The sequence below is a fragment of the Urtica dioica genome, chromosome 4 (assembly GCF_054948205.1).
Source record: "Urtica dioica subsp. dioica isolate 48M chromosome 4, U.dioica_male_clone48M_v1_H2, whole genome shotgun sequence".
Classification (NCBI taxonomy): domain Eukaryota; kingdom Viridiplantae; phylum Streptophyta; class Magnoliopsida; order Rosales; family Urticaceae; genus Urtica; species Urtica dioica.
Genome location: NC_142759.1, coordinates 47,920,541 through 47,933,661, shown reverse-complemented (window position 1 = coordinate 47,933,661; position 13,121 = coordinate 47,920,541). Strand labels below are relative to the sequence as shown.

Genomic DNA, 13,121 nt, shown 5'->3' with positions numbered 1-13,121 from the left:
ATATGAGGTCTAATATTGATATTTTGTTAATTTTTAGGTCCATAAAATAAAATTTATCTATTAAATAGTGGCTTGAAGGCAACTAAAATGATTGAGCTTGGAACTATCTAAAATAATAACAAAATAAAATACAATTTGTCCTGGACTTTAATTTGCTTCCCCGTTAGTTTTTCAAATAAAGAAATATAATCGTTGTGTAAATAAGTGCCAAAGGAGTGAATGTTTTTTTGGATAAATTACATAAATACCCCTTCAACTTTGGGCTCGGTAACAAATTGCCCCCTCATCTCGAAAAAACCACAAAAAATTACTTGAACTTTGGTTTTTTTTCAAGTTTCACCCATTTTGTCAACTTTTATCAGTTACCATCCATAAAAGAATCACGTTTCAGGCACGTGAGATCTCAGTTAAGGTTCTAATGGTATTTTTACCATAACAAATTTATTCCCATTTATTTAATATGTTTATATCATTTATATTCATTTAAAATAATTAAAATATTAATTCGAGTTTGACTTTTTATTGCTTCATTCATTTTAAATCTTCTTTACGCCTGAGAACCACATCGGGAGCTTCTGTGGCGACATCGGGTATCTGCGGCCACACTTTGCCCACATCAAATTGCCAGAGCAAAAATCCTCCAGCCTATACCCTTCTTTCCTCTTCTCATTCTTCACTATCTGGAACCCATACTCACCGATCTGCATCGCCGGACGGTTCGGCTATTTCAAGAGCTCCGGGTTCTCCAAACCTCGCTCGAGCTCTCCGAGGTCCGCCACATCGTCCGGGTGCGCGACGTAAGAGACCGGTCAGAGATGGAGGGAGAGAGTGAGAGAGAAAATGGCAGCCATAGAAAGCTTGTGTCGGTCTTCCATGGCGGAGATCTGGGTAATATTCTCACATGATCGGTAATGGAGGATGAATTACAAGGTTCTCACATGGCGTCGGAGTTTAATTTTATAGTATTCAAATATTAAAAAAAAAACCTCTCTCTCCGTTTAATAGATTTATCCAAATCTTAAGATTTTCTTTATTTTTTATTTTGAAACTCACCACATTTGATGTGGTAGCACATCATAAAATCTTGGGCATTAGACAATCAGATTAGTTTTTCTTTATTCAAGTCTATGGTTGATGCTGTAGCCTATTATACAATCCTGAGCATTATTTATAATCAGATTCTTATGCTAGTGGAGAAACGCCATTGAGATCTAACCACTCATTAAACAATGTTGAGGATAAAGACGAAGATGACGATGAAGCATGCCTTGGTTCGGCGGATTTCAGGACCAAGTCTCTGACGAGAATCCCGACGAACGGACAAGGATCCATGGCTTTTAAGCTTTCTGGAGAGAGAGAGAGAGAGAGAGAGAGAGAGAGAGAGAGAGAGAGAGAGAGAGAGAGAGAGAGAGAGAGAGAGAAGAAATAAAAAATAAAAAATTAAATTTAAAAAGAAAAAAATGCTATGAAAACAAAGATGAGAGAAAGGGCATAATGATAATTTTCCTCGTTTGAAGTCTCACGTGCTTAAAACGTGCCTCTTTAATGGATGGTAACCGATAAAAGTTGACAGAAAGTGTGAAACTAAAAGAAAATCAAAGTTCAGGTAACTTTTTGTGGTTTTTTCGAGATGAGAGGACAGTTTGTTACCGAACCTAGAGTTGAGGGGATATTCATGTAATTTATCATTTTTTATATATATATATATTTTCAAATAAAGAAATATTTTTTAGGTATAAATTATATATAAAAAAAAATTAGTAAAACAATCTCTTCCAAATTTTGGTGCGTTGTTGGCCGGAAGTTCTATGATAATAAAAAAAAATAAAAAATTAAAGTAGCGGTGTTATAAATAAAAGAAAAAATTGTACAAAATAGCAATTTAAAACTTATTGATTAGAAAAATAATCAAAGTTTCAATTTTTCAGCAAAATAATCAAATTTATGTTTTCAAAATTTTAACAACAAAATAGAAAAATTAAAATCGCTGTTAAATGAAAGCGCCCAATCCATCCAAAATAGAAAAATTAACAACAAAACATAATTTTTGTAGTTGTACTGAAAAATTATTTTACAGTTGTTTTCAAAAAGCTGTTTGGTACAGTTTTCATTTTTGTCTTTGAGAAATTGAAAAAACTGAAAAAGTGTTTGGTACAGTTTTTATTTTTGTTTTTGAAAAAATGAAAAGAGAAGATGAGGAGAAGGAGGAGAGAAGAGAATAATTTTTTTTCTTTCCAAAAACATTTTTTTTTTTAAGTTTTCTTTACTCTTTTACAAAACAAATATCAAAATTTTTGAAATTTTTTTCCAAAAACTTAAACCAAACATAACTTTCACTTTTTGTTTTCAATTTTTTCCACTCGAAAACTCAAAAACCGTTTTTGAGATGAATACTGTTTGGCCAAAGTTTTCTAATAAAAAAACAACAAAGTATAACATTAGTCAGCTAAAATTCCATTGAAGCAATAAGACTGGTAGTTCGGTTCTCTAATTATCATGGCAGCCAAAAATTTCTTGAATCGGCAAAGCCCCCTAAAACAAATCTCACTCCCAAGAATTTCCCTCTGATTAGCGACTCACAAAGTTTCGAGTGATCGAGCCTCGCTAAGGTGAGAGTATTTTCTTCTCCTTCCTCTACTTTATTATTGATTGTTCATAGAGTAAAGTCAAAGCGAAAATGAGAAAGGCAAAGCCTTGTGAGCTACGAATTCTTTTTCATTTATATAACCCCGAGAGAATTTGATTCTTTTACATCGTACCTCAAATGTTGCCTTTGGCTTGTCTTTTGTTATTTTTTGGTCTGCTGGCTTAAGTTTTCTGGCTTTTATGATTCTCAAGTCCAAAATATATTATAAATATTTAGCTTATTCTTCAGTCACCATTTATTTAGTGCAACTACTCTGTTATAATCCTGTTAGTTCATGAGGAGTTTTTCCTTGACAATCAAACTAAAGCTAGAGAAATCTATGGATGGTTAGATTTGAAGCTTCCACTAATTTGGGAAGCTATTCATCTAATTAAAATTAGTTTTGGAATAATTTTCTCAAGTTACAACCAGAAGATTCAGACTAGCTGTTCTATTAGCATTGGGCTGATTTGAGCCTTCTTGCAGGAGAATTTATGTTTCTGATTTTCTAATTACAAGCTCGAAGTTATGTTGTTGGGTCACACGGATGGCTTATCTGAGCATACCTCATCAAGAAACCAACTACTTTCCGAGCTAGAAGACAATGACACTACAGACAGCTCTGAGCAGATTCTGTACTCGGCCTCCTTCAAAGAGCTGGCAAAATATATTATAAAATACGAAACCGTTATATGGCTTTCCATATCACTGATGCTCGTTTTGGCTTGGGGTGTCGGATTCCTAATGCTGCTATACCTTCCCGTTAGAAGATATATTCTCCGGAAAGATATTGCATCTCGCCAATTGTATGTTACGCCGAGCGAAATAGTTTATAAGGTACTACGCAACACCTCTACTATTTCTATGCTGAACCTCTTATTTGGGATATGAGACAACAATTTGATACGGTGATTACTTTGTCTCCGTGCAGGTTTCAAGACCTTCGTACGTACCTCTTTTCGGAATCACGACAATTGAGAAGCGCGTACCCCTTTCTATGGTGTTGGATATAATCATTGAACAAGGTAATTAATTACCCGGTCCGTTACAGTTATTTGGTGAGCTAAAATGTATTGGTTGATTGCATGGTGATATATGCCCTTTACTCACAGTTCCAGTCCACGTTCATTAACTAATATATCTCACATTCTGCCCTATGCATTAATTTGAAATGTGTAAAACTTTCGTAGTGATTTCCAAGGCCATATGTGTTGTAGAATAATGCTGAGGCAAAAGCGTTTGTTTTTCTTCTGTATTGTGTTATAGGTTGCTTGCAGTCACTGTATGGAATACAAACCTTTCGAGTTGAAAGCATAGCCCATGGAAAAGCTGCCTCTGTAGATGAATTGCAGGTCCAGGGAGTTTCCGATCCTAGTGTTCTTAGGAAGGTGAGTCGAACTTTTATCTTATATTTAACTTACCGAATTCCTGTCTGTAACTTTTAGAACCTTACACCGTGACACTGCTAAACTATCAGATGGATTTGTTTCTTTGGCCATAGGTGATCATATCAGAAGCTACGAGATCCATACTCGGTGTAGGCAAAACTTGGAAGCCTAAAGCCCTGGCTGGAGAAGGGGAAACCGCGGGTCGCGTGCAATCAGTGAGCGAGGGATCGGCTATTTATAGATCACCTGTCAAGAGCTTGAAGGTAAATTACAACTCCAGATCTCCACACCCTCTTATTCTCTCCCTCTTCACCAAAATTGCTAGGAACCTAATGACAAAGTTGGGATTAGGTTTAATCGACAACATATTTTGAGTGAAATTCGGATGATTAGCTTAGGAGAGTACAATCCTCGAAAGCTTGTACCTATACTTGTATTTTCCTGTTTTGTTAACAATGAATTGCCAAAGTTCTCATCACTGATAAGACCCTTCGAATCCCATTGATAACAGCGAAAGAAGTACTAGAAAACGGGTTTTCGAGACACCCAAAACGCTTCCAAAAGGCTTAGCCTCTCACAAAACTGATTCATTATTTGCTAAATGATTCTTGCATACCTCTATACACAGACTAACGACTCTTAATGATGCTATATCTTACCCTAAACAATTAACAAGTTATATCATTCCCTTGAGTCCTAACCCAAATATACAGTACTATGTTGCCACTACGAAGAATCCTCAATGAAGTAGAGAATTTCACTTCCATGCTTGGTGGGCGGTAATAAAGAATACTCGTAAGAATATTCCTTAAGTCTCTCACAAAGTGGACTATGACACTTCTAGAGATCCGCTACATGTTACCCAGGAACTAGAGAGAGAAACATCACATATAAGTTTTCTAAAGCATAGAATGACCAAGATTTTCCTAACCAACGTGTGAAGGTATGAAACAACATCCTTCCTTTTCATCAGGGTTTCCAAAGACTATGAGCTTGTTTATCTTTATATTCTTCTTCTGGATTTCATTGGTAGTTCCATTTCCACGCAAGCTCACGAAATCCATTGCTTATTACGTTCAGATGACAGCATCGCCGCGCTACTCTACGTTGGATCGCAGAAGTGTCGTACCTGGAGAGTTTTTACTTCATAAAATTGACGAAGTAAACAAAACTGTAAAGGTAATGCACTATCAATGCTCATCTAATATATAACGTCTGATGCTATTTTCTAATGATGATATTTTATTTAAAACCCGCGATTTGTATCATCAGAAACTTGAGTTTCTCATTGAAAAATCTAGCACTCCCTTGCAAGAAACAAGTGTAAAGTCCGACTCGGTCCATGGTGAAGAAGATACACACGATGGGCTTCAACGATGAGGAAAGAGCTCTCTCCTTTTTGTTTGCGTAATGGATACACACGATGGGCTTCAACAAATGAAGCACTTGTATAGCTCTTTTGAACCCATGAAGTGATTTTGAATAGTCAAAGTGAAGCCAGTTACTTTTGACATTTGAGTCTCGTGTACTTCCATAGGTTGTTAGGCTGTCACAAACTTGACTCCTCTCTTCTTTTCCGTTCTTATCGTCCTTTGTGAAATTGAAGAAAAAACCCACCCTAAATAAAGAAAACTTTGATACATTGTAGTACCACCAGCTCGATTGGTGAACTTTATAGTTCAATAAACTCAGAATAATATTTTTAGTAACTCTATATTTGGGAGAATAATCTCAAATTAATGGGGCATGGAAACTTGACGTTTGTGAACTGCTTCAAATAATATAAGTGGGAGAAATTCGTGTTAGAGATTTATGTCACTAAAGAGGTTAGTCTTTTCTTAGTCTTTAATTTAAAACTAATAATATTTGAAAACATCTTTGTTTATTTTATCAAAAAGGTTAGTAATTTTGCCACAGGTATAGAGCATCTGCTTTCACATTTTATGGTATTCATATATCATTCTCTAGTGAGATACAATCTTGCATTTTTCATTTACAAGCATATTATCATCAAATTTAAAAGGAAAAATGGCATTATGGACGATATAGTATTGTGAGTTTCACTACTAAAATGAAATTTGAAAGAACGTGTCATTTATTTCTATTTAGTAGGTTGGTTATGTCAAAACAACATAAGAAGCAATAATAAAATAAAAATTAAACGAATTAGGTCACTTGAACAAAACAATTATAAAATAGTCAACATCTCAAGAGTTTATGAAAAATAGCTAATTCATATATACAGACAATTTTTATAATTTTTCATTCTGATTGTATTCCTCTTAAAATCGATAATTTAAAAAAAAAAAAAATTAAAAACGGGAATAATTTTTTCGCACTTTTATAAAATGTAATTACTCTTAAAAGCAATAGAATTTTTAAATAACCATATCCGCTAGTTTTCACAACTAATATTGTGATTTGTTACGACATGAAGTTTGTCGATGAAATATTCCTCTTATTATGTGAAGATGTTGATAATCGATTTCTCAAGCGCTTGGACACTTTTATAAAGAGAATATAATTTAGCTTGGTTAACTTTTGTTTGTGAGAGAAAGTGTTCGAGAGAGAGTGAAAATTTCTTCTCTCATTCTAGAGAGAATGGAAGTAGATTATCTTTTTTTTTTTTTTTTTTTTTTTTGATATTGTGCGAGTAGAATGACTTTAATTCTCTTTATTTTAATCTCAAGTGTGTTTTGAGAGATAAAATTCAACTAAGTGAGAATTTTAGCATAGTTTGATGTGGTCAAGTAGAATCACGGGACTGTGGAGCCGTGCTTTTGAATCACTCGTTTTTCGATATCATCAAATCATCTAGTATCGTGAGATCATCCATATGCTTCAGTGGGTTTTTCTAAATGTTGCTAGCATGTCTATTGGGGAGTCGTTGTGTCTTGTGGACCATCTCATTGATGGGTCCATATGAGACATTGTGCCATGTGAGCTTTTTCATCATGCCCATGTGCTCATCTGGAACGTGGATACACCTTGGGATCACGGTGGCTCGTCAATCTCGTGTTTCGTGGAGGCTCGCCGGCCAAGGACTCGTGGAGGCTTGTCGGCCTTGGGGTCAAAGTGGCTCGCTAATTTCGTGTTTCACAGAGGCTCGCCGGCCAAGGACTCATTGTGGCGCGGGGCTTCACGATGGATTGTCGAGACGGGACTTCACGGGGCTCATCGGATCTAGTCTTCACGGTGGCTCGTCGGCCCATGGCTTCAGGGTGGTTTTCCGGGATGGGGCTTCACTGTGCTCGTTGGATCGAAGATTCGCGGGGCTTGCTTGCACAAAGTATTGCGAGGCTCGTCGGGTCGAGGCTCGCTAGTCAGAGTTTCACGGTGCTCGCCGGACTAGAGCTTCACAAGGCTCGCCGGTTTGGAGGTTCGCGGAATTGTGGGGCTTGCCAGCCCGGAGGTTCGCGGTGCTCGCCGGATCGGGGCTCGACCAGGACTTCAATTTGGTGACTTTGGCGAGCTCTCTTCAGCATGGGCGAGAGGTAAGGCACGAGGGCGAGAGGTTTTGGTCCGCATTCGGGAAGTCAGTGCTCGGGGCGAGGTGTTTGGGATCAGGCGAGTGGTCCTGGGAGTTGGTGAGGACTTATGCCCCTTGGGCGAGTGGTTGAGAGCCTCGGGCGGGTTCCCAGCCTCGTGGGCTCTCAGTCTTTGCTGAAGGTCTTCTTCAGTCTTGGCGAGAGGTCCAGTTTAGTTGGCGGGGGGACACTTCCTTCTGCCGATGGGCTTTGGCGGGAGCTCTACCTCGGCGGGCAGGCTCCAGCATTGGTTGAGATGGGGTCCTTGCCATTAGCTTGGGCTGCAGCATTTGGAGAGGACGAGGCTTCGACTCCGGCGGGACCTCGCCTCGCGCTGGTGACCGCCGTGGTCGGAGAAGGCAGGCCGCCGTCGCGGAGGAGCCACCCTTTGGCTGGTCAGTGGCGCCAATGTCTCAGTTCCGCAGAGCTCCTCATCATCATCTTCCTTCCTTTTTTCTTCTGCTTTTTCTTTTTGTCCGCTCGTCCAAGGTCGAGAGTTTTTCTCTCTCGTGCTGATCTTTGTGTGTGTCCAGAAGAAATTCTCTCTTCTTTCTTCCGTGTCCGTGGGAGAGACAGGTGAGGTAGGTTTAGAGTTTTTTTTATTTATTATTTTGTCAATGGCCCAGGCTCATCGGCGTTTTGGGCTAGAGAAAATTTGACCCAACAATATATATGCAATTTTTATACTTTGGCTACTTAGCTAAAGTACTAGGGAGAGCTAATGCTTTTTAACTAAAGTTGCACATCCTAGGGCTGAAACCGGTTCGGTTTTGGCCCATTTTACGAACCCGAATCGAATTTTCAGTTTTCAAATTTTTGGACCAATAACCGGATCGAACTGGACCAAAACCGAATTTCAAAAGCGGTTATCCAGTTTTGAAATCGGTTATCCAAAAAATCTGTTATCCGATTTCATAACCGGGTATCCGATTCAAACCAATTTGTTTTCCTATAATTTTGTACTAATTTAGAAATAAAAATTGATTAAATAAGTTTCAAATCGTTAATATGATTGAAATCGGTTATCCGATTTCATAACTAGTTATCCGGTTTTAAAACATGTTATCCAGTTTTGAAACTGGTTATCCGTTTTATAAAAAAAATGAAAATCGGTTAAATAACCGATAACTGAATATTTGGATATTCAAAATCGATAACCGATCCAGTTTCATAAACTGGATCGGTTAACCCCTAGAACATACAATAAAACTTGAAAAAGATCATATTTATACCTCGAGTTTACTGTTTATTACTTAAATATCCCTAACGACTAATGTATGTATTTTTTAATCTAATATTTTGCAGACTTTTTCATTACTACATTTATAATCGGAAAACTACTCATACAAAAAAAAAAAAAAAAAAATTGAAATCACCTTAGCTTTATTCTTTTTATTTTATTATTTCTCTCTTGACTCTTAAATTCCCCTATTCGAAATAGAAGCAGTGATTTTGAACAAAAGAAAATGAAAAAAAAAAAGAAAAAAAAAGTGAAGGAGGTATGCAACTCCAAATATAGATGCATTATTCCTAAAGTGCATTATTTTACTCAAACTCTGGGATAGATGTGATATTTTCATAAAAAAAAAATAATAATAATAATAAATAGAAAAAGGGTAGATGTATGATATTTCGCTAAAATAAATTGGACGAACAAAAACAGTCACAAATCCTGGAGAGCGTATATAAAGAGCAGCAATGCAAAAACAGGAGCTCAACAACAATGATCTCTCTCTCAAAATGTGCACTCTACAGAAGCGTGGGAACTTGTTCATCCTAACTCTAACTGGCTCCGGCGACGACCACCGTCTGAGCCCCGCCGTGATCGCATCGATCTTCTCCGCACTCTCCACAGTGAGATCCGAATCCGCCGCCGGCACCGCCCTCCTCACCACCGCCTCCGGCTCCAAATTCTTTTCCAACGGCTTAGACCTCGCCTGGGCCCAATCCTCCGGCGACTCGGCTTTTCGCTCCCGGTTCGCCTCCATGGCCGAATCCTTACGCGCCGTCCTGGCCGCCCTGATCGCCCTCCCCATCCCCACCGTCGCCGCCCTCCCCGGCCACGCCGCCGCCGCCGGCCTCCTCCTCGCCGTCGCGCACGACTACATGGTCGTCCGATCCGATCGCGGCGTCCTCTACTTGAGCGAGGTCGACCTCGGACTCAGCTTCCCGAGCTTCGCGGCCGCCCTCTTTCGGGCCAAGATCGGCAACGCGGCGGTGCGGCGCGACCTCATGCTGGCCGGCAGGAAGATCCGCGGGGACGAGGCGGTGGCGATGGGGCTCGCTGAGTCGGCGCACGCCGGCGCCGAGAAGGCCACGCAGGAGGGAATGAAGCTCGCTGAGAGGCTCGCCGCAAGGAAGTGGAAACCAGAGATTTACGTGGAATTCAGGATGAGTACGCTTCCTGAGCTCTGCCACGTTCTCCGGATTGGTGAAGACAAGGCCTTCGTCACTGCCGCCAAGCTATGAGATTGTGAAAATAAATTAATGTGGGTGGGGGATATTGTATCCTCATTACAATTTGCATGTGTTTTATGGGATCTTTTAATTTTCTGTATTATCTGTAGTCATGGTCATGGATTTGGGTTGGGTTTATGCTTTGTGATTAGAGAAAGCCTAAGAAGCGATCGACTTGAATGGTGTTATGTCACCTACGTTCATTTTGTGACCCCAAATAATATTTTGAATCAAGTGTATTATTCATCTACCCGGTCTGTTGAATATGTTTGATAAGCTGAAATGTATTGGTTGATTGCATTGTGGTTTTTGTCCTCTCCCCATTGCTCCCTTTTACATTCGTTATTTTTTTTTAATAGGACGGATTTTCTATTAAAATTGGGTAATAAAACCCATCAATACAGAAGAAAAACACTTTAGTACATGGATCATCAAGACCTAAGTCGAAGTGAATCTAATACTAAGTTCCGGTAGAAGTACGTATGTGCAAACTTCCGACCACGTGATCACAAGCACAAATAGAGCACACAAGAGGCTCGTTCAAAAACTCAAAAATTGGCGATGGAAAAATCCAACCAACCTCGGTCCGATAGCCACAAATAAGATGGCTCTTCAACCTGCACAGATCAAAACTTAACAGGAAATCCACTACAGGAAAGAGAACTACGGCTAATCCGAATCCAAAACAAAGCAAAAAAAAAAAAACAAAGTATAACAATAAAAGGATAGGTCCACGCCAACACAAAAAATTAAACATACTAAAAAACTAAAACTAAAACAAACTAAAAAAAGGCCAACACCCGCACCCAAGATCTGCAGCGAGCACGGTCGCGTCGCGAACGTCGACGAGCCACATCTGTCACTCGGCATCAAGCTTCGATGGCTCGAACCCGTGGCACGGAGCACCTCTAGTGATTCCATCTGAGAGGGACCAGAAGGATCGGGGTCGACGGGACCAAGTCGGAGCTTCGGATCTACACACGAGAGGGTGGGATTCGCTGTGAACCTCCGAAAAACGCTGGTCCACACCGTCGGGGCAGAACCAGTGCCGGGGACGTTGACCGTAGAAGATCTCCGGCTTGGAGAACCTTCGCCGGCGAGGGTGGCTTCCGACGAGGGCGAGTGGGGCGTGAAGGAGCAAAAACCTCCGCTGCATCTTGGTAGCTTGTCAACACCCAAGTCACCGAGATCGGTGAGGATTCACGAGGACCTCCGGTGGAGGGGATTCGGGGCACTGGAGATCTCCCGGAAAGGCTCCTCATTCGCTCTCGAGACCTGCAAAAACCAAGACCGGGAGGAGCACCCGAGCAAGACCACACGAGGATGGCCGGAGGAGCAGACTCTCAGATCGGAGAAAAACGTCGCCGGGTAGCACCAAGAACGAAAACGGAGATCGGAGGGGGGAAGGAGACGGTTGACCAGAGTTGGTGTCGAATGCCCTAAGGGCAAGGCTCCCCCCAGGACCGACACCGGGGCTGAGAGCACGCTGGCGAGCAACATCCTGGGGGGCGGCGGCGAATGCTTCAATGGAGGTGAAGAAGTTTAGGAGAAAGCCCTAGTTTTTGGAGAGAGAAAAAAGAGTTTCATTAATTTGGTTAAAACTCTACTATGCATCAATTTGAAATGCGTGAAATTGCCTAGTGATTTCCAAGGCTATATGTTGTAGAATAATGCTCAGACGAGAAAGTTTGTGTTCTGTTGTATCGCTTTATAAAGGGTTATAAATGGTGATATAGCTAAATAACCAATTTAAATTTATGAATTTGCAGAATAGTCAAGGTTTATCTTGATATAGTGAAATAGCCAAAATGTGCAGCAATCTAGTTTTAAAAAAAAAAATTACTCCAAAATTAATTTTTTTTAAAGTGATAAATTATTTATAATAATCGTCAAAATTTTTAATTTTAGCTGTCAAAAAATTTTTGAAAACGTAAATTTGCCTACTTTGTTGAAAATGTGAAACTTTGACTATTTTCCGAATCAATGAGTTTCAAATAACTATTTTGTACAATTTTTCCCGTAATCAATTGCTTGCAGTCACGCGGTATGGAATACAAATCTTTCGAGTGGGGATAATAATAATATTAAATGACATTAATATATATAGGTATATATATCAAAACAACCTTAAAATTATTATTTATTTATAGATTTTTATATATAATTATATTATTTTATAACCAAAATAAATATCAATATACTCTTAAAAATATTATTATGTCATTCTAATTAGAATTTGGTATAAAATCAATTGTAGTATGATAGAGAAAATTACAAAAAATAAAATAAAATAGATATGAAAAGTACTTGTATAGTTCTTTTGTCAAATTACTAAGTAACTAAGTCACTTATAAATTTTAAATCACTAAATAGTGAATTTTTTGTTAATTATTAGTAAAGAGTCATTCGGACGATGTGTGTAGACCAATTCGAACGTTTTATGTATACATTTTTCAAGAGTTTGAGTTTGAATTTGATTTATTTTTATTTTGTAATAAATGTTAGTAAATCAAATTACCAAAAAAAAAAAAGAATTAGTTATTTACCCAACAACAGGAAGATATCTGGCTATAAATTTAATTTTGTAAGTAAAATAACATGGTTATTTATCTATAATTAATGAAAAATTGGGAATATATTAATTTTATTATTTTCATAAAATTATATAGAGACTATTAAGGCAGTAGCTTAATGGTCCACCATGTTTTTGAAAAATAGTCAAAATTTCATCTTATTAAAAAATGGCCAATCAGACTCGCAATAAATAGATTAATTAAAAAATAAATTAAATTGACCCGTTAATTAATTAATTTATCGCAGATCTTATTTCTTTAATAAATTGAAACTTTGTCAAATTCTTCAATATATATGAACCTTTTTTTTTAAATGATTTGAAATTGTCAAAGAGAAGCACGTTGCATTTGACATTTGAGTCTTATGCACTTCCATAGGTTGTTAGACGGTCACGAACTTGATTCCTCTATTTTTATTTTTATTTTTGCTCAAAATTGATTACTCTATTCTTTTCCGTTCTTATTGCTCTTTATGAAATGGGAATTGAAGAAAAACCCACCCTAACTACAGAAAGAAAACTTATGATACATTATGGTACCACAGCTCGAT

General features: G+C 38.5%; 1 protein-coding gene and 1 pseudogene across 3 annotated transcripts; both read left to right on the top strand.

The window, feature by feature from the left end:
• The first annotated feature begins 2,450 nt into the window (after positions 1-2,450).
• On the top strand, positions 2,451-5,654 carry LOC149401734 (uncharacterized). Of its 3 annotated transcripts, XR_016296288.1 has the most exons (8): positions 2,451-2,609; positions 3,113-3,463; positions 3,558-3,651; positions 3,893-4,014; positions 4,128-4,277; positions 4,728-4,957; positions 5,095-5,193; positions 5,287-5,328. XR_016296288.1 is itself a non-coding variant. In XM_089610298.1 (7 exons), exons 2-7 carry the CDS (start codon positions 3,155-3,157, stop codon positions 5,392-5,394), a joined length of 882 nt encoding a protein of 293 aa, XP_089466424.1. In that variant the 5' UTR covers positions 2,451-2,609; positions 3,146-3,154; the 3' UTR covers positions 5,395-5,654. The 3 variants fall into 3 exon arrangements, 2 of the variants coding, with proteins under 2 accessions (XP_089466424.1, XP_089466423.1); XM_089610298.1 differs by lacking the exon at positions 4,728-4,957 and having other exon boundaries at positions 3,146-3,463; positions 5,287-5,654; XM_089610297.1 differs by lacking the exon at positions 4,728-4,957 and having other exon boundaries at positions 5,287-5,654.
• Positions 5,655-9,255: 3,601 nt separating this feature from the next.
• On the top strand, positions 9,256-10,346 carry LOC149401733 (enoyl-CoA delta isomerase 2, peroxisomal pseudogene; annotated as a pseudogene).
• Positions 10,347-13,121: the final 2,775 nt, after the last annotated feature.